Source organism: Melopsittacus undulatus, chromosome 17 (genome assembly GCF_012275295.1).
Source record: "Melopsittacus undulatus isolate bMelUnd1 chromosome 17, bMelUnd1.mat.Z, whole genome shotgun sequence".
Taxonomy (NCBI): domain Eukaryota; kingdom Metazoa; phylum Chordata; class Aves; order Psittaciformes; family Psittaculidae; genus Melopsittacus; species Melopsittacus undulatus.
The window spans coordinates 1,344,985-1,369,006 of NC_047543.1; the positions used below are offsets into that span (position 1 = coordinate 1,344,985).

At 45.9% G+C, this 24,022-nt stretch overlaps 1 protein-coding gene across 5 annotated transcripts in view; it reads right to left on the reverse strand.

Moving 5' to 3' along the window:
• The window catches only part of GPATCH8 (G-patch domain containing 8), a 49,964-nt gene that overhangs the window by 14,823 nt on the left and 11,119 nt on the right, over positions 1–24,022 (reverse strand). Inside the window, exons 2-8 of one of the 5 annotated variants that reach the window (XM_034070065.1) lie at positions 20,597–20,671; positions 15,054–15,071; positions 12,931–13,003; positions 4,926–4,970; positions 2,808–2,875; positions 2,272–2,358; positions 87–230 (exon numbers count right to left, since the gene is read on the reverse strand). In XM_034070065.1, coding sequence (XP_033925956.1) covers positions 87–230; positions 2,272–2,358; positions 2,808–2,834 — 258 coding nt within the window. In that variant the 5' untranslated portion in view covers positions 2,835–2,875; positions 4,926–4,970; positions 12,931–13,003; positions 15,054–15,071; positions 20,597–20,671. Of the gene's footprint in view, positions 1–86; positions 231–2,271; positions 2,359–2,807; positions 2,876–4,925; positions 4,971–5,085; positions 5,105–12,930; positions 13,004–15,053; positions 15,072–20,596; positions 20,672–24,022 lie in introns of those variants that run through there. The other 4 variants (XM_034070064.1, XM_005141612.3, XM_034070066.1 and 1 more) reach the window with 4 other exon arrangements.

A 24,022-nucleotide genomic window follows, 5' to 3' on the forward strand; every position in this document is an offset into this window, starting at 1 on the left:
CACTGGGGAATTCAAAATGTTAGCCACAAACAAAACCACTGCAGTGAATATCAAACTGATGAACTGTGCTACCAACACTTGTTTACCTGCTTGTGAGCGTGATCATAAGAGTTGATGTGGTTGTCAAACTCTTGATGCTTTTGGTACTGCTTGTCACAGAGCTCACAGTAGAAGTTTGCTCTGAGGTCTTCCAGTGCCTTGGCAATTGCCTTTTCTTTATCAACATAATCCTGCAAAATTCAGACACACAAACAACGTGCTGTTAAACTTCCTGGAAAACAAACGGGAAGATGATCTTCTAAGGTACCAGCACATGTGGTGCTGATAGCAGTTCTGTGGCTGCAGGAGGAGAGCTGCTCGATTGTCAGAGATGAAAAGTGAGGTTCAAAGCCTCAAGCTCCCACACAAACAAACTGGCAGCTGCCTGCTCACAGAAGATGTGCAAAATACTCATCAAACCAAGCAAGATCACTGCTTTTGGTACAAAACTCTTTGAATTTCAATGCTGATACCTCCTCCATTTTGAGTGCTAACAGATGTCTGCTTCATCTCAGTTTGTCTGCAGTTCAACAGGGAAGAACACAGAGCTGGGGCTGGCAAAGCACAGCACAGAAACCGTGGAGATTAACTCACTCCAGTGTAGTTTTACAGTCAGAGAAATCCTCCCAGGAGCTGTCCATTAAGCTGAGCTCAAACAGAGTGGTTACACTGGGAGTAGGTACAGGGAGTTGCCAGTTAGTAAAAGAGGGGAGACCAGCTTAGAGTTGCCGATAGTACCTTTTTTCCTTGTATAATTCACCATTAGGTGCAAGCCGAAGCTCCAAGCACAGGAGGTGTCTCATTTGGCAGTGGTCACACCCTCCCCTCTTCAATTACAATCCCATCAGCAAAATTAATATAACACCACGCAAACCCCAAGCCAAGGCAGGTTTATCTGATGCACACAAAAGCAAAGCTGCAAATGCTGCATTAAAGTGTGCTGTGCTACCATCAGCACAGCCCATATGGACAGTTAGCAAAGGGACTTCAGCTGGGATAGGGAGAAATTCTGGAATTCAAAATAGCCTAAGATGTGAGAAAAAGCACTGTAGAGTTTAAGAGATTCCATCTTCAACACAAACTTCTTATGAGGAGTTTCCTCACATGAGCAAGGGCTGGTAGTGAACATTTAAGAATGCTCTACTATGAAAGCTCTTGCCATTTTCAAGATCTTGTTCTAGGCAGTATGACTGATCCCTCATATTGCTGTCTCAGCAAAGCGACATTCAAGTACTGCTGAGCATGTTTTCTATCATGCAAAACTCATGTAAAAAGTTTCAACAGGGGAAAAGATGTGAAAAATTCTAGTGCTAAAAAGCTGTTCACCTTCTAACTAAGAAAATCTATTTCAGGTTCCTGCCTCTATCTACCACCAGAGCCCCTTGTTGAGAAATAATCAACACAGCTTCATAGAGGTTTGAGCCTGAGGCAGGTCCCCAGGAAGACAAGAAAGGGAAACAGAGCAGCGTGAGCTCCCCAGAACAATGGCATGTAAAGTTCCTCCGAATCGCTGAGCAAGCTTCCTGCGCCATGTGCCGGGGTTTTGTCAGGAAGCATCCTGTGGCTCAACAAAGCAAACACAGCCAGCTGAAAGCTCAGGATCCCTACAAAAGGAGGGAATTAAAGAGCATTTCTTGCTTGCTTCTTGGTTGTAGAGTTCTCTGAGTTTCCTTTGAGACTCACTGAATGGCTCATCAGGATGCGGCCGCAGTTGGCAGTTGCATAATGGACTCCTGCAGAGCAGTGAAAAAATGAGGCTGGCAGAGATTTCCCGCAGATGAAACCAGAAAGGCAAGAGCCTGAAGTTAAAGCCCACTGATGATAACATAGCAGAGCTGGGAGTGGCTGCCACCAAGCTCCTGAGGGGAAAAAAGCCTGGGCTGAATAGCAGCAGGGAGACAAAACAGTCCTGGAGAGCAACACACCTTCAACTGCTTTTTAAAAGGCAACTGCAAAACCCAGGGACTTCCCCACAAACCACACTGCAGACCCGAGCTAAAGCATCATGCTAGGCAGCTCACACACCAACCAACCACTCTGAAACCAACGAGTGCTTCCCACTAGACAGCTGCTGTCTGACAGGAGCTGGGGGGGGTGCTGCAGGATGGACCTGGGCTTCAGGCCACGTGCTGATGAGAAGGGTCCATGTCATGGCCAAACCTTCCCTCTGCAGCCTGCCCATGCCCTCAGCCAGCCCATGGGAACTCTGACATTAATGCCCCGGGTCAGTACCTTGTATTTTTGCCTCAGCTCCTCGGTGTCCTCCTTCTCCACCTCAAGCACTCGCCTCCGCTCGGTGGCATCTTCAGCGTAATCAAGCTTAAAAACAAATGAGAAGCTGTGATTTGTCCCAGGAGCACTGAGCAGAGCTGACACTGCCTGGGTGGGCAACTTCAAGAAGATGAGGTCTGAAACAGGATCTTTGCCTGTGCTGCTTCACTTTCCCTGTCATGCCATCCCACAGCGGAACCCACATGGGAAGCGGTTTATCCACCTGTGGGGTGGATGCTCCTGGCAGCCCATGCACTGCCAGAAGCAGCCTCAGCTTTACAGAGGGGAATTCCAAAGCCCAGGAGTGCCAGACTCAGAACCTGGGTACCCACAAGTAAACAGAGGATGTGTTTTAGGACAAGTGTTTGTTACTGTGTTAATTTAAGAGTGAATTTTTCTTTACCGGTGATGCACAAATCCCCACTTTTAGATTCCTTCCCTAGCCCTGAGAGCCAGGCAAGAAAGCTGGGTGACATGGCAGGAGCTGGGTGACTTACCTCCATTTCCATCCGCCCCATGCCCATGACATCATACTTGACAACGATAGGAATGGGATCTGTCCTCCCTGGAAGAGGAACACACAGAGAGGTGGTCAGTGGCTGCTCTGTCACTGCAGCTCTCTTTAGACATTGGGTTTGGGTGGTTAGAGATCTTGCCTTGGAGTGCAGAGACCAGAAAGCTACAGTGAACCAAACACAAGCCATTCTCACAGCTTACAGCCAAACTGCTTCTTAGCTCCAAACCAGTTAAGAGTGAGATGCACCCCAAGTACTGATCAATGGTATTTTCTGAACATTAACTGCTCATATAAATTACTGGTGTGGTCAATGTTCAGCTGTGACGAGTCCTAGGGCAGGACTTGAGCAATGTACCTTCCCCTCAATGCTTCCACATCAGGCAATGAGTACTCATCTGCTGATAGGAGCAAAAAAGCTATTGAATACCTTTTCCTGCTCTCCCCCTGTTCATAACTGACCAGAACTTTCCCATCCAGGATGTGGAAGCCTCTCTCCCACCAGCTTTATCCCTCCCCGTGAGTCAGGGAAGCTGACTGAGAAGCGTGGCTCAGAAGCCAAACTTCCTCCAGCCCCAAGGCCCACTGGCCATGTAGGCCAGGCCCTGCTTGCCCTGCTCTGCAGAGCTGCTCCTGAGCCCACTGCTCCCCTGTAAGCTGTGAAAAGGACCAGTTGCGAAGAAAATTGACTTTGAACTAATCAAACTATGCTGGAGATTTATTTTTGTTTTTTAAATAAAACATATCTTTAATCCACTCATAACCAGCCAAACAAAGCAAAATGGGGCAGACAAGCACTTTACTACCACAGCTTTTGGGGTTTGTTTTGGTTTCAGTTCTTATCTTTCTTTTTACATCACAACTGGCGCTGGGTTGTGATGTAAGCCCACAGAACAAGTACTTACCTTCTCTGGAGCATACCTTGAGTGAGAAAACAGAACGTTTACTGCCCTTATCATTGCTCTTGGTTTGGTGTAAACAACTGGTTTGTTATACACACATACACAGATATTATACCTTTGGGCTAAAAAGATTAACAGGTTTTATTTGTGCCAAAAATAGTCCCTAGAGCCACATGCACAGCAGGTTCAAGTCTTTGAGACTGCTCTGAGAAGCCGGAGAGGCATCAAACATCAACTTCACTCTTCTCCAATGTATCTCTAGCTCCAGCATGGCTCTGGCTCCTCCAGAGAGTGAAGACCCCAGAAGGAACCTGCTCAGATTTGGGTCTTTTGAACTCTTCAAGTCCAGAGACTTGTGGTTTTCTATCCGAAACAAGTCAATTTAATCAACGGCTTTAAGCTTTTGCTGGTACAACCAGGAATGTGACTGGCAGAGCCACCAGGGCCACAACCTGATCCAAGATCAAGTCTGACTGGAGCTTGCGCTCGGCTCTTTGCCATGTTCTCGGATTGAGGAGGTTTCTCTTCTGCCCAATGGTATAATAAATCAAGCAGTGACTGCAATTTTTAGCAAAAGGACCAAATTAAAGACAGGTTATAAAAATGACTTCCTAAGTGCAGTATCACTTTCATAACGTCTCAGCCAGGGATTTACTGGGAAGTGGGAACCCAAATGGAAGGGCTGGTGCAAGCACCAGCAACACAGTCAGGTTTTTAGCCAAGCTTTTGTCTTTTTGGTTTGGGTCTCTTTTTGGTTATTTCTCCAGCAATTGAGATGTTTGGAAGCAGCCTCATTGCCCTGGTAAACCCCTGTGCACAAGCAAAGCATCAGTACTTTTGCCTTCTAAGGCAGTCAAAGTTTTCTTTTTGGGTTGTTTTGGTTTGATTTGACAAATCTGGTTGGAAATTGCAGTAGCAAGTGCTAGTGCCCATCATGGTGGGGGGGGGGAAATCACGTTTGGACAGTATTAGAAATTTATGTTTAAACTGATTTTGGCAGTTCTAACACAAACAGAAACATCCCTTCTTAGCAATACCCTTTTAATGAACAAGGATCAGACAAGTGTGCATAAAGAAAGGAAAGGAAAGGAAAATGAAAGACCAAGCAGAAGGATGATGGCTACAACAGAGAAAGTAAGCCTAACATATTGGTGCACTGATGACAAAAGGAGTAATTCAGTCTGAAAATAAAAAATTACCACTGCTAAGTTTACCATCACCACAACAAGTCCAGGATCATAACGCTGTAAAAAAGAAACACCATTTGTTAGGCAGAAACCATCAGGGGCAGAAATAGGCCGTTTGCAGGTAGGATGGGTTAAAAAGATAATCAATAACAACACAAGGCTTCTTCCTCACCCTCCACCCCATCACCGTGCTTCGCCCTGTGGAACCAGGGAGTGATTTTGAGCCGTGGTGACTTGATTCCAGAGCTGCAACCTGGAAGCTCTGGGTGTTGGAGGAGGTTGAGCTGCTGGTGACGGCTCGATTTCAGAGGCACATTTAAGCAGGCAGTTTAAAAAGGAGACAAAACAGAATCTTAAGGCAATTACAAATACTTTAGGTCAAAAGGAGCTGTGTTTTCAGGCAGGAGGAGAATATTCAATGGGAAAAGCAACAGTTTTTTTCAACTTAACCATCATTTTGTTATGAACAAACCACCTCAGAGCACAGAACATGGCCCAGGGCAGCAGCACCGGTCCCACCACCGAAACCAACTCCCTCCATGTCCCAGGAAAGCCACTGCAGGAAGGGAATGGGCTCTGCGCTGCCCCACTGGCTGCCAGGGAGATGGACAACAACCAAAGGGGAAAAGGATGTTTCAAGTTAAGCTTTTTACGTGCTCCTTTAAAGGACTTCCTCGAGCAGATTTACTCCAGAGCTACTGCGTGGGACAGGGGGGTCTTCACCAGCATGGAAACACGGGGCTCAGGTGCTGGGGGACTCCCAGCTTTAGGGTTCTGCTGACTTGTTCAGGTACACCAACACGCTCTGAAGGGAAGGAGAGCTTCCAAGGCAAGGCAAGAATTCCCATATCTCACACCGCTGTGCAGGGATGCAAGTGCTGCCCCATAGACAACGAAACCCCCATGGTAATCACACAGACCACATAAAGCTGTGTCCATCAGCCCATGCCCCAGACAACTTCTTCTAGAGCAAAAAAAGCAGATTACAACTCTCGTTCACAGAACCACATAGGCTACAAACCCCAGAACGGAGAAGGCTGTTCCACATAAGGGGAAAAACCTCTGTGGAGAGGACAAAGCACAAACCTCCAATGGGATGTGAAAACCGACAGCTTACACAAGAGTCACAGCTTCGAAAATCCAAGCTCTTCAAGTAAATTCAGCTTAACTTAATTCAGACATGGAATGAGAGTTCAAAACTGAGCAGATTCATTTGTGTTGCTTTCCTCTTCCCAAAGAGCTGGGGAAAACTTGCATCCAGCTTGTGAAAAAGTGCTCACCCCCAAAATATGCTGCAACAGTCACCCCACTCCTTAGAGCCCCTTCCAGAGGGGATCTGGTCAGGGAGGAGGCTTCTCCTAATTCACTCCTTTCTATCTGCAAACAAAGGATCTGAGCAAATCCTTTGCCAACAGTGCTACAAATTAACAGATACTGGGAAAAGAGTTAATCCCACTGCTCTGAGGTGTCAGTCCCAGCCCCCGGGGCGTACTGTACGGGAGCATTATCACTGTTCAGCTGCAGGATGTGTGCTCCCACTCTGGACACAGGGATGCTGCTGCTCTGCTCTTCCAAAGGGAATGAAGCACCAGATGGAGCTGCCATCTGAGCCCCTCCAGGAACGCTGGTGTTCTCAGCACGAGAGCAGAGGTTTTGTTTTAAACAGGCAAAGCAGAAAACAGTTTTCACAGCAATTTGCAGATTGAGAAGAGCTGCTCCCTCCCTCCCTCCATCAATACTAGGTACAAGCTGCTTCTGAAGGGCTGACTAATGACAAAGAACAGGGTGCTCCCACTGAAGGAAGATGTCCCCCCAATGAGTTAATGTCATTCAATTAACTGTATTTCAGTGTATCACTCAGGTACAGCATGTGAGCACCAGAGAGAGGAAAGAACAGCCCAAGTCCTGCTCACTAGGTTGACATCTTCATTAAAATTCCTCTCAGATACAAACTTTGTAGGATATATTCCTTTAGGACAACTGATATGACGTTCTTCATTGGAGGAGAACTGAGAGTCTTGGGACACAATCGCACTGAGGTCTGAGGATTTTTATTCACTATCTGCTACAACCTATAACAAAACCACAAGAGGAAACAGCCTCACTTTGTGCCAGGGGAGGTTTAGGGCTGTCAAGCACTGGAATAAGCTGCCCTGGGACATGGTGGAGTCACCGTTCCTGAAGGCATTTAGAAGATGTGGAGATGTGCTTGGGAACATGGGTTAGTGGTGGCCTTGGCAGTGCTAGGTTAATGGTTGGACTCCATGAACTTACAGGTGTTTTCCAACCTTGTTGATTCTATGACAGCCCATGAGCCATCACAGTGAAAACGCGAACTCCTCATTCAGCACACCAAAAGGCAGGAGATGAGGAAATCACGGATCTTCACTGGTGACAAGCCCTGGCACACTCTGTGGTGCTCCTTGCTGTCTAAACCCCACACTGCGTTTTGAGCTCGTCCTGACGGCTGCAAGCAGCAAACAAAACAAGGGCAACCTTTTATCCCGGTCCCCTTTGGGAATGAGACTTGTGAGCTCATCCCGTTTATATCAGGCTTCTGGAAGGGGTCACAAACAATCAAGAGATTCAAAGGAAGCCTGAAGCGTCTGTCGCCCACAGCAACAAACAAAGCCCCAGTGAGCAGAAACTCGTGTTCAAGTACACAAGAACTGCACTGGGGACTTCAGCCTTACTAAGCAGGAGAGAAAGGACAACTGAACGACAACTTGCAAACACCCCAATCACATGGAAAACTCCAGACAGGAGCTCAAAGCTTCTTCGACAGACAAACCCAGGGTGAGAGTATTAGTTCTCTGTGAAAGTGGAAAGGGCTGCAGAGTCCTGTCTGACCTAGGGCCCCGCTGCGAGGGGGGGGACAGGCTGGGCATGGCTGGGACTACACACCTCTCACACACTCAGCCTTCAGCTTAACAAGGTTACTTTAACACCATGTGAACACAGGGCAACAAAGCCAAGAAAAGACCATCTCTGTCACAGAGAGAACAATGATCTCACTGGCTACATGCACTCAAGTAACCCACAACATAACACCCATAATCAAAGGAAGGATCTTGCACATTTGAAAGCAAACCTTCGTCTGTGGTCTTGACATGGTAATGAAGATGTGGGTGATGACAGCAGGCTTTCAAAGCCACATTACCCCAGCTTCTCAAAGCTAGCTTCACATGAAAATATTGGGCTTAAAACTATTGCAATGATTTATGTTGCAAACAAGCATGGAAAAGTTAAGTCTACACCAGAACTCAGGTTCCTGTGAGGACATGTTAAGATACAAGATTACATCGTGTGATCTATGGCCTGGGTAAGGCTGCCAAATCATCTACATGTAATGAATAAAAGCACTGTTACACATTTTTATCTTTCTCTTCCATATTTTCTTGTATGTATCACAAAGCTTCGAAGCCCAGAAAGCACTGTGACATTCCTCATCTCCTTGTGGTATTTCTCTCAGATGCTCATTGTTCACGTTCTCAAGGCCTGACAAACATCTACTCTGTCTGCTTTTGTGAGATCAGAGGGTTCAACAGATGGAAAAATATATTAATATATTAGTTACGAGCCATTTGGTGAACTGGTGACAGAGCCAGGATTCCAGCCCCCTGCAATTCAAGCCCTGAGCTTATTGCTCTGAGCCACAGCTGCCAGGCGATCACATTTGTGCCTATCTCAGTTGCTGGAGGGCTCAAAGCTCCCCACACATGCAACAAACCCAGCATCCAGCAAACACAGCCTGGACAACCACAGCCCTGGAACAGGGACTCCCGCTGGGCTGGAGCTCCCACAGAGGCCGCCAGGGAAGGGCTGGTCCCTGCCTTCACCACAGGCTCCTTCTGCATGTCCTCCTTCAGACAGATCTGTCCTTTCCCTCTCCTCATCCTTCGTGTGTCAGGAAAACAAGAGCTTGTTCCAACAGATTTCGTGAAGAACGTGCCAAGTGAGAACTGTGCTGTGGTGGAACCGAGGGGGGGCAGTGGTAACTCCATTTATCACCACAGCATTTGCAAGGCAGAGCAGAACCCACTTGTGTTAACTGAAAACCAGACAACAAAAACTACAGTTAGATAGAAAGTGCTTGGATTCAGTTCCTCTATCAGGTTTGATAGACCTGACCTGGTATACCTTGCTAGATCATTTCTATGCTTATGCAAGGATAAAATAACCCCACGGTTCTGTTCCACACACCTGTAACTGCTGCTCTGTGTCACCAGTACCACTTACATCATGAGCCTGCTGCACACCTTGGTCAATAGGAACAACAGCCTTAGTCCCCTCCAGGCAGCTGAGGAGCAACTTCACACATGAAGTTCCAAGGCTCAGTTCCAGTTCTACACTAAACCCTGTTATTATCTAAACTACTTGGTTCAACAACATAAATACTTAAGAGTAGCTATGCCGTGACAAAACCATGTCATCTGTTGCCACAGCAAAATACTACGTTCTGATTCACCTTTCAGAGCTACCACAATAGACCAGAATAATCCCAGCCTTGGGAATATTGTGGGAACATGAATTAAATCAATGCTTTTAAACCCATCAGATTAATCACACACTACACACACTCTGCGGTACAGGCAAACCGAACACAGCTGCTTTCTGGGTGGGGTTGGAGCAATGTTTTGAGGTTCAGGGTTGCAGTCCAGAGCATTTCCTTAAGAGAGAATCTAGGAAAGGCAAATCTAGGAAAGAGTGAGTTTAACCACAGCTTTTGCTGGGTTTCATTTTTCAGTACATCACAGAATCCTAGATTCCCTCTTCGAGGTGTTCCCCTCTACAACCACCCTCTTCTCACTTGGTAGAGCACAACCATCACTCAGTTTAATTGGAGAAGCAGTTCCCCAAGTCAAGCTTTCCAGATTATAAGAGATCCCTGTCAACTGGCCACCCTCTCCCCTGCTCTTTCATGCTCACTGGCTTTGAGCAAGCTGAAGCATCAGCTCTAAATGTAACACATGTTGTTTGTGGGGAAAAAATGTGAAAACCATCAAGAGAAGAGATGAGCAGAGGAAGGACTCTGCTGAACTCACGGTGAGCTGCTCTGACCCACTATTCTAGCCCTTGCATGGTCAGACAACAGCAGTATCCCTGTCTGATCCTCTGCTCAATACACAGTAAAACCAAAGCAGAAGATGCCCATGTGTTAGAGTACAGCTGTGTCATTACAGACATGGATTATGGGCTTCCTGCTCCAACTGGCTCAGCTCTTCCATCAGCTCGATGGCCTAACCAGGAGTTACAGCACAAGGCAGCTTCTAAATGACTCTGCTTCTGTGGTTCTGCAAAGGAGCCAGCCTTTGGTGAATCTCTGCACCACAACAGCAGATTTTTACCACCAGCAATTAGCAAGTATGAATTTGAGGCTATTCCAGCTCCAGAGAAACAGTTCAGCACTCTCACCACTGGTTTACACCCACCGTGGGCAGTTAACATGAAGGAAGCTACAACAGTGCAGTCCCTGCAGTGTCAAGTTCTTGAGCAACATAATGGCCTTACTAGAAGAAATAATTATTTCTGACCAGCAAGGATAATGTAAAATAACTCAGATTCACCAAAACTGAAGAGGGAGCCTTAGTTCAGATGAACATGCAGAATGAAAAGCTCCAGCTCAGAACAAGCACACTGAACTCATCAACTTCCTTTGAAATTAAAAGCCAACTGCATGGAACAAAGATGACTGCAGTATCAATTCCATACATGTAACCCAAAATCTAGGTTTCTGAGGGTTTTTGCAAGGGCCTCCGGTAGGAGGTCAGATCCCATATCCAGGGACTACCTGGAGCGGTTCTACTTCATGTAGAAGTTGCACGTCTAAACCAGAAGCTCTTGAACATCTTAGGCTCAAGCACAGCACGGAATGAGTTAACAACTGAGACACTCCTCATCTGCTCTTCTTACAGCTCTTTAGAAAGCTCTTCTCATCTTTCCTGAGCAAGAAGAAGGCCTGGAAGAGGGGAGGAACCTTTTTGCTTTGCTCTTCCATTCTCGGAGCACATCAAGTGACCTGAACTCTTCAAACTCCTAGAATAAGATTAAAGTTGGATGCAAATATTTCCTTCCTGACAGTTTGTATTTAGATTTTGGGATGATCCAAGAGTCATTTAAAAAGGTCACTGGATAATGAATTAAGAATTCCCAACATGATCATCATCAGTGCCACAAGTTCTAGCTGCTCAGAACTAACTTGATGTGGAGCAGAACTCCACATCATCTGCCAGAGATGCTGTTAGTTTGTCTGTTGGATGGGTTAAACTAGACAGGTTGACTCCTGCACTTCTATTGTGATGCAGGAGGTGCAGAAAAACCCTCACAGCCCATACCCATGATTTGCCTGGAGCTTCCAGGCAGTTCAAATCACCAGAGTGTCAATAATACAGAAGAGATACGGTACAAAAATGCACAGTGGGAAGATCTGAATCTGGACAAGTACCAAATGCAAATGCCTGACTAAGTCCATGGGCAGCCCTGGCTCTCATCCCCACAACACAGCGATGCTACCCTAAGCTCCAGACTGCAGTAATGGGCTGTTCGCTTCGTCACGTTGTGCCTGCCACACCACACAGCACAGGGCCCCATGGGGCTGTGCTTTTGAGTCCATCTGGGGCTGGGAGAAGGCTTGAGCTTCTTTCAATGTCTCCGTGTTTCCACACTGGTGATGTACAGTGCAATACGGGGCACCCAGAAGAGAAAATAGACCAAGTTACACATCCAGTGAATGCCATGCCAAAGCAGAAGCCCAAGAGACGATAGCTACAACCACATCCTGAGCATTGGCACCAGCACGGGACACAAGAAGACTGCAAGAGTGCCATGCATTCACCAGAGGATTTCACACGAAACCGTGTTAGAGGAAGCAGGAAGCATTAACCACCAAGGCAGTCCTGTCTGAGGAGTTAGAGTGCCTCAGTCCAAGGGATTAATCAGCATTCCCAGAGTCCAGAGGACTTGTTACCTCTCGACAGGCCTCCAGAGCACAGAAATACTTATCTCTAATGGGCTCACTGTAGGGGCATGGAAGTCCAATTACGAGCTCCCAGGTCTTCAGACTAAGGGTACGGGAACACGAGTAAGTTACTCTGAGGAATTCAGGTGCTCTTGAGTTTCAATCACTGCAAGAGGTTTCTACAGAAACCACCTGGGCAGATCCTTGTGCCAGTCTAAGTGCTGAGCACCTTACTCACAGCAGCACAGGCTCTATACACTGGCAGTTCTGAAGGAGCAACTGACAGGAAGCACTACCATCAGTTTTTCCTCAACACAACATGGTTGCATGCGTCCATCCCGGCTAGGAACACTGCAGAGCAAGAGCCACTGGCCAGGGGAACGGCTGGAGCCACCCACAGGAGCTGCGGGCAGCACTGGCTCAAATTAAATCCTGGGATTTAGTGGCATGGGAAGACTTGAGGCTCAAGACAGAAGAACTCGGTGCAATGGCTCAACCAGCACTACCGCGCCTCAAGATCCGCTAAATCCCTGACAGAAATAAGTCAAACCACGAAAGCCTTGGGAGAAGAAGCTAGGAATGAGCCTCTCCCATCCAGGAAAGCTCTGCCACCACCTTCAGTCTTCCATGGGCCCTTTCACTCACCTTCCAACGGCTTCTGACACCGCCGTGAAACATGCAGAGAGACCGCTGTAACTAGATTGTATTCTTAATTCTTTTAATATCAAAGCATCCAGCCAGCAGAGTATCATTATAGGTTTAGAAACTGCACCACTACCTGTTAGTGAGCAGGCAGTTAATCCAGCTCTCCCCAGAAATGCCAAACACGGTGATTCTCAAGCGTACACGACACACACATCATGTCTAACCTGTGCCAACAAGTGAGGCAGCAGCTTCCACTTGCACATTGCTAAAAATGAGACTCAACAACGCACTTATTTGGATATATTAATAATGGAAAGGGGGGAAAAAAATCTAATGTAGGAACAAAAAGCAGAAATAATTTTGTTAAAGACTGGAGCTGGTGTTGAATGTTTCAGACACAAGCGACTGACTTACCCTGCAGCGACTTCCCCAATCCTTGGCCCAGCTTCCAGCCATGTTTCTGGAGTAAGCGGTGTCCAATATTATCCTGACAGACAGAACAGAGAAAACAAACCAAAAATATTCCAATAATAAATTCTTCCCTTCCCACTGACATTTAAACATGTGATGAGCAAGAGATTTTTCTACATATATATGCATGCAAAAAAATGCTACTGAAAAGGCACTAAATGCCCAAGAAAAGGGAAAGACAAATGTCAAAAACTGCCGGCTAGAATTGTTCCAGGGGCTGGGGTTGGGAGGGTCACTTTCTGATGGTGTGCTGGGCAACTTTTGTGCATCACATTTAACATCAAGGGAAAAATCAACTGAAACAAAAAAGCAATGTGGGAGGAAATCAAGTGTACCAATAAAAATTGACAGGAAAAAGCAGAAAATCCAGCTATTGATACAATCAGCTCCATCACCTAGACAGCACCACTTAAAGATTGATGTTTTCTTTTGTAAAGAAAATCTACGTGTGTTTAGTCATTTTGTTTGTGTGTCAGGCTTTGAGAATACTGAGTAAGTTGTAAGTGCAAGACTGCCCCACCACTAGAAACCAAAACACAATCAGAGCAAAATCCAGGCTAGACTTGATTGGGTTTTTATATATGTATATATATATATATAAACTAGCATGCAGCCAATATTAAACTGAAAAAACAGTGAGGTTAGTAAAACAAAAAAAAAGAAAAGAAAATCCATCAAATAAAATGAGCTCAAGCACAGACTGGGTGATGCATTTCACATGTAAACTAACAAAAATACTAAGATGTTAGAATGAAACAGGCCTAGCAATAAGTTAACAGCAAGGAACCATTAGTGCATGTAGGGGAAACAATGAGCATAATGTCTCATCTTCCTAAAAAAAAAAAAAAAGAAAGAAAAAGAAAATAAAAAAAAAAAGAAAAGGCTATTTTGGACTGAATGTAAAGTCCTGATGCAGCAATTCAGTGTCAGCTTTGGAACTGGGGCTGAGCAGAGCTCCAAGGGGAACCGATGTGGGGTTGGGCAATGTTTCCTCCCTCAAAGAAGGGCCACATGTACTACCAGCATGCTTGTCACCATCCACAGCTGATGGCCCTCAGCCATCAGTTTAGCAGTACTACCCAACTGCCAGCTCCCCAAAGAAGGACACTGGCTTGGGACCATGTCCAGCTTCTCATGGTAGGAATCAGATATGGATTTGTTGGTTCTTAAGTGTCCAAAGGAACCACAATTCAAGATATCCCTCAAATATCCTGAGTTCTAGCAGGCTGCCAGTCCATCACATTGAGTGGGACATGGGATCTTAAATCAAAATGAATTAATAGATTGGATGTTGCAGGTTTCTTTAACTAAATAACCAAGTTGTCCACAGCAATGGGACAGCAGTGGAGTTTGCACTCCCTCCACATGGAAGAAATCTGGTCCATCAGCTTGACAGACACAATCTTCCCAAAGATGTTGGCTGTATGGATATGTTTTGCCTCAGAAAGACTGGATCAAGTATAAGTTTCATTTTGTTTAATGCTATGCCAGCAAAGTAAGACATTTTGTCTCACTGTCTGTCAAGCATACATCTCTCCCACACTATCAGTCCTCCCCCAGGACAGAGTCAGGGCTACATGGAAAGAAAAATTAAAAAAGAAGTTTCTGCAGCTAAAAGCTTAAATCAGTATATTCAAAAAAGGGGAAATGAACAAATACGGATTCTACCCATAAACATCATGGAGCTCTTTGGAAGTGGAGGAAAACTTACCTGGGAGCAGATGTGCTGCAGACTGTCCCCACCAGCCACAGCGGCCGCAGGGTCAGGCAAAGGGGCCGAGGCTGAAGGGGTTGTGGGTGACACTGATTGTGCTACCATTAGTCAGCTCTGCCTGACACAGGGTTATTGGCTCCAGTTTGGAAAGCTGGTGCTGACAAAAATGGCTGCGCTTTCCCCAAGGAAAACCAAAAACTAGGCCAAGGAAGACTTTGCAATCGTTTGCTAAGTGGAGATGAGACATTGTGCTGACTGTGTTGTGTTATGAATGCACTAAAATAAAGACAGATGAAGCAGTATGCTATTTCCAAAAGCAGTGCAAGTGGAGTGAAAGCATTTCCATACGAACCTGGCTTTAAAAACTGGGCTGTCAAAAGAACAGTTAAATGTAACACAAAGTAAGAAACTGTCCAATCACTAATGATAGGTTTTTTTTTCTTTTGCTTTGTTTTCAATTCACTGCTTGCAAGTAATGTATTTATTAAAGAAGAGTGAAAAGCATAAAAGAAACTCAACAAGTCAAGACCAGCTGGGAGATTCAAGAGCGGCGTGTTGTGACTGACACAGTGACGGGGAAAACAAATGTTAAAGGGGAAAAAAAAAGGAAAACTTAGAAGGGTTATACACATTAGCACCACTTTTACAAACCCACTCAAGAGGATGGCCACAAGTCGCTTGACAGGAATTGGAATTGCACCTGATGACCCTGGCTCAGTTCCCAGGAAGGGCTTTTTTTCCCCCGCCTCCCCAATCGATTGCATTTGTTCGTCTAAGCAGGGACTTTTCCTAAATTCAGGAAACTTCCTAATTTGAAATAGGACTGGACTGAAATGTAGCATCTTCTGGTTCACTGAATAACGAGAACAGCCCCAAGAGTTTAATGTTAACATCAGAGTTGGGACCTAGTCATTATCCTGCATTTCTAATGGTGTTCAACTTTCTTCCTCCACTCCAAATGCCTAGCACAGACCTTGCGGCCAGGCAGAGCCTCAGGACTGCTCTGCACTGTAAATGCTGCCCTAAACATGAGTGATGGAAGGCCAGGCTTGCTGGGCTCCCACGTGACAACCACTCCACAAGCCATGGGGCAACAAGTATTGCTTCAGTAAGTGAACATTCTGTAAAAGCATAGCCTCTTTCACATAGGAAAGGTCTTTTTTTGCACCAACTTTCCCATCCATGTCAAGAACGGTCATTGCTTTTGACTAAACTATCCCCACTTTATAGCAATCTGCTTATGGGCAGAGTTGTAGCTATCTACAAAGGTGCCAACAGCCCCACAACCAGACTGGTGCCAGGCTCCTCACTTCCTTACACTGTTGTTTTGGAGCTCCTGGTGCTACAGCCATTATCAGACTTACTGAGGCAACCAAAATAAGTCCCCTAGTAGGTGAAGTGAGCAAGTGAGCTCCCATTTACCATTCAAAGTACTCATTCTGGCCTTGAGCACTGCCAGGGATGGGGCAGCCACAGCTTCTCTGGGCACCCTGTGCCAGCGCCTCAGCACCCTCACAGGGAACAGCTTCTGCCTCAGAGCTCAGCTCAATCTCCCCTCGGGCAGGTTCAAGCCATTCCCCTTGGCCTGTCCCTACAGGCCCTTGTCCCAAGCCCCTCTCCAGGTTTCCTGCAGCCCCTTTAGGCACTGGAGCTGCTCTCAGGTCTCCCCTTCAGGAGCCTTATCTTCTCCAGGCTGAACCGGCCCAGCGCTCTGACAAAGAAAAAACTGCCTCCAATGAAAAGACGTGTGCAAGAACTGGAAGGTTCTGATGATGTTGTAAGTGGGATAGAACCCACAGTCAATGCACTGAGCTGTGTTACAGATAAATCAAAACACCAGTTTTGCCTGATCCGGGTTTTCCATGGGATCCCCATGTCACCCACATGTCGTGTTCACACCATTCATCTCAACACTGCAGGGCCATGCATCTCTTGAGTGGATTGTAAGCTGTGCTGACTGTGTATTGAGGAATCTAGAAGCAAGGATCAGATGCTACTGAGTGAACCCATGCAAACAAGAGGTTGAAAAGATTCCCAAAACAAAACCTATAGCTCACTACAGATGACACAATGAAGACTAGAGAGAAAAGCCAAATAGTAATGCTACACCATTCAGCTTCAAGAAGCACATTATTTATAGCGCTGTCCACATATGGCTACTGCTAAATGTCAAATCAGCAGCCTCATCAAATGACACTTTGGAACTAGTGGAGTCCACAGATCTGTACAGATATACAGTGCAACAAACCCAGCTTCAGCTTTTACAGTCACCTACAACAGCCTGTGAGCATCAAACTACTACAGCCTGAAACCTCGGGCAGCTCAAGCTCCTCCCTGTGTAACTGAGCAGGATGGGGGTGGGGGGGAAGGTTGGTTGTTAGTTATGACAAGAACAAACCAACAAGCACCAGAGTAAGTGGGTGATTCACAATCTGGCCTCCAACCTGTACTGGGGACAGCTTGGGTAACCCTCTGCCACTGCACACTGCCTGCATGGGGATGGGGCTGCTCTAAGGGAGAGCTGCTCTCTCCTGCTTGAGCTGTACTGCTGGGACAGAGAGAACCAGGAACTCACAGCAATAGGGTTCAATAACAAGTATAAATCAGGAATTAACAGGAAGAAAATCTGGTTTCCCTTAAAGCTGCAATAGTTTGTGACTTCCCACTCAGGCTCAGTGCACTTAATACTTTAAAACAGATGCATGCAGCTTCTTGAATTTAAAAAGGGTTCAGTGCTCTGATGTGCCAAGGCCACCAGTGGCTTCGCTGATGTGAAAAGCCAGCGGGAGTGCAGCATCTTCAAACCAGAACAAAAATGGTTATTGGGAATGGGGGAAATACCAGTATTTGCAGCTGTGAAGAGCCCATTGATGGGAAATATGTTCTTCAATTTAGTACTGGCAAATAGCTGGCTTCTGGTTTGGGCTATGCACATCCACTACCTCCTGTCAGCTCTGTTTTCTGCAAGTGCACTTTGGTTCTATCACATGTTTCAGTTCAGCCATCTTTGGCCTAAACAAGCTGTCCAAAGCAGGATTTCCATGGGAACACCACCACTAGAACACTAACTGAGGACATGTTCCAACATTGTAATGATCTGTAGACTCCCAAACCTATTTTTCCAGCCACCTTTGAGTTGCATGCTGTAGCAGTACAGTCAGCACCTCTCAAATAGATAATGCTGCAGAAATGGATCTCACTTCAGTGGTGATCGTCAAACATAGGCTCCAAGTGACACCCTCTGCCCCCGGGATTTCCAGATGCAAGCTACCTTTAGTCTTGAAAGCATTTCCATGTGACTAAGATGTGAGAAGCTGCAAGAGGCACATTTAGAATATGCTTAATCCACTCTCAGCCTGCAGGATAACCAAACTTTAAGCTTTCATCTGCCATTGTTATAAACACCCTTCCTCACACAAAGACATTTGTCATCCAAACTATTTCCATAATATGAAGCACAGGCTCTTACTCATTCCTCTGAGTAGATTCCTTTTCAAAGGTCAGCTGAATTGCTAACAGAGAACTGGGTAAGGCTTATAAAACAATTTGTTAATATTGCAAATATTTAGATGTGTGGTATTTGCAAATTACAGACTTGCCCTTACTCTTTCCCTCTTTGCAGCCTAAGGATGTCACCCACTTGGGGGGAGCAAACAGCAAAAAGTACAAGGCAGAAGAAGCAGCACAAACACTGTTTCCTGGTGCAAAAACTCACAGGAGGGGTGCACCTCTCAGCTCTGACATGAAACCCCTTCTGCTAATGTGTGCCATTTGCCCATTCTAAAAGCATGTCAGTCATGAACAGTGTGGAAGCAAAATCGTTTTCACAGTGTTAGGAAACATGACAAAGTAATTCCTGCTTCCAGCTACAGAATCAAAAATCTATTTAGTGAAGACCATATGAAGATTAAACTTTGAAGTGAGCAGGTTGTGTCTGCCTGCAGTTGGACACTGGGCCATTCAGGAGACCAAAAACCTCCTTGTGCAGCAGTCACAGCTTTTCAGTTGTGGGACTAGCACACAAAGCCAGCACAAGTGTGCTCCAACACAGAGCACAGCTGCTGTGACAATGCAGACCATTTTACTCAGTGCTGCAGCTCCTTCCGAGAGCTTCATGCCCCAGGCTGGGGCTTCCCCCTGAAACGCTTGTTTCAGACAAAAGAAGAGTGGAAAAAAATGGACCAATTTAAGGTTTTAACTCTTTCTCCTGGCAAGCCATTTGCTTGTCCTCCCCACCCAACTGCTCTCACATGGAACCCTTAGGCTGAACTATACATGTTAAACCTACCAAAAACTTGTAAAGATTAATAATATCCTGAGAGTTGAATGGTGAGATATAGATTAATAAAATATTAAAGCCTTCATTGAATTTAATTCTTGAGCTGCAGTTCAACATTAATCAAGCTGCAATCAGTACTACACCTGCAGATTCTGTGTGGCTAATGTTTTACATACAGTTGTGGGCATCTCGCTCTTCACATCACCAGAGAGATGGAACCTGGGATGTCTTTTGTTCCTCTGGGAAAAACACTGTCAGAAATCATTCAGCCTGGACATTTCTGAATGACTTTGAAATGCTCATTCCAGGGAGTGGGCTCCAAACAAGTGTTTCCCGTTATCTCTACACAAGGAAACAAGCTTGGCATTTTAATGAAAATCCCCATATCACAAGGTAAGATTGAAGTATTCAGGAGAACACTGAATACAAATTCCCATCTCTGCAGCATTATCTCATGCGTCATCAATTACTGCCATGCCTAGATCTAGCATCATGCCAGCACATTTAGACAGTAGGTACTATATGCAGTGTTCACTGGACCAGAAGAACAGAAATAAGAAGGGGGAAAGGAAACCCTAGAGAAGAAATTAAAAAGGCAGACCGTGCAATACAAACCAGATCATGGCTGCTTAGCTAATATGGGCCAACTGCTGCGGAAGAAAAACGTCGAACACCCCAAGTTGTGTAAGTTTTTTTTTGGTAAACATCTAACACGCACACAAACACACACAACACCAACCTACACACGAATGAAAAGCATCTATCCACCTTTAGCTAAGGCTAAGTTTCTTCTAAGTGCAAGCTAACGTGAAGAAACTTAAACAGAGAACTTTATTTATTAACAGGGAAAAGAAATGCTTCATACTTTCTTAACATAAATTGAGCCTTAAGCAGGACACCACTAAGTGACCCTCACGTATTCACTGTGAGTTCTCTTGCTCTCATATTGAAACTGCAAATGAAACTTGGCTTGAGCTAAGTGCCAAACTTAGGTTCAGTTTAGGCTCAACAAGCTACTGTGCCTAAGACTGCAGAGGGTGCTTTGCAAAGAGAGAAATTAAAAAGTTTAAAAAGGTAAAACTAAAGAGAACTTTGGTTTTCCCCATCTTATGGCTGGCCTCTCCACACCTCCAAGTGGTACTTTACAGAAACTCTGGAGCAGTTTCAGACTCGTGGGGAAGGACCACTACAGATTCACTGCTGGGCACCCGTGCTTCCATCCTGCAGATGACATTCTAACACTTGAACACACCAGTTTCCCAAAAATAGAAACTAAAACAGGATCAAACTACATCAGGTTCACTTACAAACTGAACTGATTCTTCAAAGCAAAGTATAAAAACTTAAAAGAGATCTCTGTGAATTAATGTGTTATTTTAAATAACTCCCAAAATACTGGGTTGAACTAAAATTTAGTCACCTATAGTTTTAGGGGAACTACTTAAAGATTAAATCCCAGGCCCACTGCAGCTCTGCATGCAATTTACCACACACAGTTAACCCTGTACTGCCAGACAGATGCCCACACCTATCCCATTTGACTGCATTCACATCAAGTACCATCCGACCACGGCCTAACTGCTGGTGGTTGCTGATGCTGTAAGTGTGTGTCTTACCGATTCAATCGGCTTGTCCAGGGATGCCTGCTCTATCTCCAGGTGCCCTTCTTCATACTGGTCAAAGTGGTTGCCCTGAAACAGAACAGGAGGGTTAGCTCTACAGTAGAGAACACACTTCCAACAGTCTTGTGTCAAGATTCACGTTTGCATACGGTCAGGTTTATATACCACGATATACATATCATTTTGCTAATGAATGAACATGTTAAATACAGCCCAATCCAGCATATAGGCTATAAGAAAAAGAAATATTCTAAAAACTAAGCCAATTTTATGACAATCATAACATGGAAGTTGGCAAAATATCAAGCACTTACAATGGCAATTCTTTTGGGCTTTTTCAGTCTACGAAGTCTATGCAAACACTGACCATAAACACCAGTGCCAACCTTAAAAGCACACAGGACAAGAAGCAGAAGGAACTGACCCCACCACCACTACAAAGGAGTTTCTTGTCTTTTCTCCTCTAAAGAGGATCAAGGCTATTCTTGTAGCCTCAAATGCAAACTGCTTGAGGCATACCTGTAATTTCACACACTTTAAACCAACAAAACTCCACAGTAGTACCAAACAAAACCTCTGCCAGTGCCCACAGAACTTGTTTGTGGTCCGGAACAGCCCTTTCCTTGATTCTAGGCAGCAAACCATTAGTAGAAGTGATGCTCCAGTACACACAAAGCTGTTAGTTTCCACCCCAGGCAGGTGACCCCATGACCACCCAAGAACAAACACTGGCACAGGGAATACCAGCATGCACACTCAGAACTGCTCATTCCCCATGTTCCAGCTTCAAGCATTTGTGAGCACCTAAACTGCTACACCACAAATGACAGTACTGAAGACAACATTTGGGGAAAGAGAGATGGATCAAAAGGCACACAGGGTGTGCTGATACAAGTGCAAGAGTACTAATAGTATGCAGATGCTCACACGGTGAGTGCTATAAACAATAACAAATCCAGGCCAGGCTGGATGGGGCTTGGAGCAACCTGCTCTAGTGGAAGATGCAGAGGGTTGGAACTGGATAAGATTCAAGGTCCCTTCCAAACCATTCCAAGATTCTACGAAATCCAAGCACCTTGCTTCCTTACACTCTTGGAGCAGCTCCATCAAACACCTTTAGTCCTATAGACTGGCTATGTATAACAATCACAGCAGATGGGAAGATCCATCAGGACTAGACTGATGAGTTCTGAACAGGGAAATGAATTCATTTCTTCATTTCTTGCTTGGACATTAAACACAGAGGGCTCATGAGCTCGAAGGCAAATGCCAGCCTCTGCCCTCCAGAAAAACCACTGGGGCTGGAACACCATCAGTGGAAATGGTTATTTCAAGGAAAAAAATAACATCCCTGTTGTAGCTCTATTGTCATTTCAGAGGTTTCTGGAACCTCACGTTCCTGGAATTGCAATGGTGGTGAACCATTTCTGGCCATTTTGTAGGTGTGTGATGCAGCTCTAACATCCACCAGACATTGAAAGCAGAGAACTCAAGAGCAAGCAGGGGAGCTGCTGCAGCTCCACAAGTCTTTGCAGGGGGTGACCTCGTGGGCTCTCCTGTGTCCCATGGACACTACTCGGTGTCATAGCCCTACAGAACCCTGGGAAATGCCAAGGCCTTGGCTGCCGTCCCCCATTCCTTTCCTTCTGGCTGCTCCACATGCACCAAGCACCTGGCAGGTTTCCTTTGCATCCCGGCTCCGCAAGCACTTAGAGCAGGAACATGTAGCACCACTGCCAAGAGAAACATGTTGTCACCCTCCTCACTTCTACCAACACCGACTCCTTCTACAAGAATTTTAATGAAAGCCAGCATGTGAAAGAGCAAATTCCTGCTGTAAGGCACTGCCTGTTGGAACTCCACAGGCCAGGCACCAGCCTCCAATAATCCTCTGGAATGCGTGTTTGTATCCAGTGATGCGAATCTGCAAGAGCCCATCCTGACAACAACGTGTTACCAAGAGAATGTGCCTCACTGCTGGTGCCCCAGCACCAGCCTGTCCATCACCCACAGCAGTAAATCCACCCAGGCCACACTCTTCTCCTGGAGGCTTCTTTCCCACGGCCTCTCCAGAGCAAGCTTGGGGCTTAATCCGCAGGCAGCAATCCACTCCCATCCGTTGTTTTTGGACAGCCTTCAAGGAGCAAGCTGAAGGCAAACTTGCCATGCACATGCAGTTGAGCTGCTCAAAAAGGCAGTGATTCTTGGAGCTAGGCAGAGTGCTGATGGACAGTCTGGACATGTGTGTGCTGGAAGTCAGGGAGCACAGCAGGGAGAAGACAAGGGAAAACCTGCCCCAAAGGCAGGACACAGCCCAGCCTCCCAAAATGCAGTGCTCAAGAGAACAAAAGCAGTCAAGAGCAGACATGCTGCTGAATGCAGGTGAAAACATCTCAATAAAACTTCATATATATTAAAAAATAATAAATAAACCCACATGAAACCTTCCAGTGCCTAAAGGGACCAACAAGAAAGCTGGAGAGGGACTCTTCCTCAGGGCCTGTAGGGACAGGCCAAGGGGAATGGCTTGAACCTGCCCAAGGGGAGACTGAGCTGAGCTCTGAGGCAGAAGCTGTTCCCTGTGAGGGTGCTGAGGCGCTGGCACAGGGTGCCCAGAGAAGCTGTGGCTGCCCCATCCCTGGCAGTGCTCAAGGCCAGCTTGGAGCTGCTCTAGAGGAAGGTGTCCCTGCTCATGGCAGGAAGCTGGAACTGGATGAACTTTAAGGTCCCTTCCAACCCAACCAGTCTGTGGTTCTATGATAACATTTAGTTAACACACAGTGGAAACACTCTCAGCAAAACCAAAGCTATGCTTCCTCCCCAGTTACCTGGGACTGGCAAAATCCTTCTGCCTCCTCACCCTCTCCTCCAGCACACAGCCTGCCAAGGCATTTGAAACCACTTTCACAAAGGCCAGGGTCAATTCCAGTTTGAAAGCTGGAATTTGCTTGGCTTTGCTGAGCTGAGGCTTTATAGCTCCATTTTGCTGTGCTTAAAACCAACTCCCCCTCCCAGAAACCACAAAGGGACTCTGAGCACTCACTGTGCCAGAGTCAGGAAGTGAAACAAGCCACCTGCCCGGGTTCCAGTGATCCCACTGTTATCCACCTTACATATTCTGGGAATTACTTTCTATATGTATATACTTTGAGGGTTATTATCTACTTTATATCTACTTCGGGGGGTTGCTGTTGGTGAGGGGAGTGGGGAGGGGTTACTGGTTTTTACAAACAGCAGCAATACCAATACTAGAGGTTTTAGGAGAGGCAGAGTGCTTCCCATCACCCTGAACCCCAGGATACACCAGAGCAGTGGGATGCTTATGAGCTCACACTCACTGTACAGGGACTGACTGTTCCAGGCTCAGTCATTTCAGGCAGAATAACGAAGTGTCCAAATGGACTGAAATCAATAGTCACC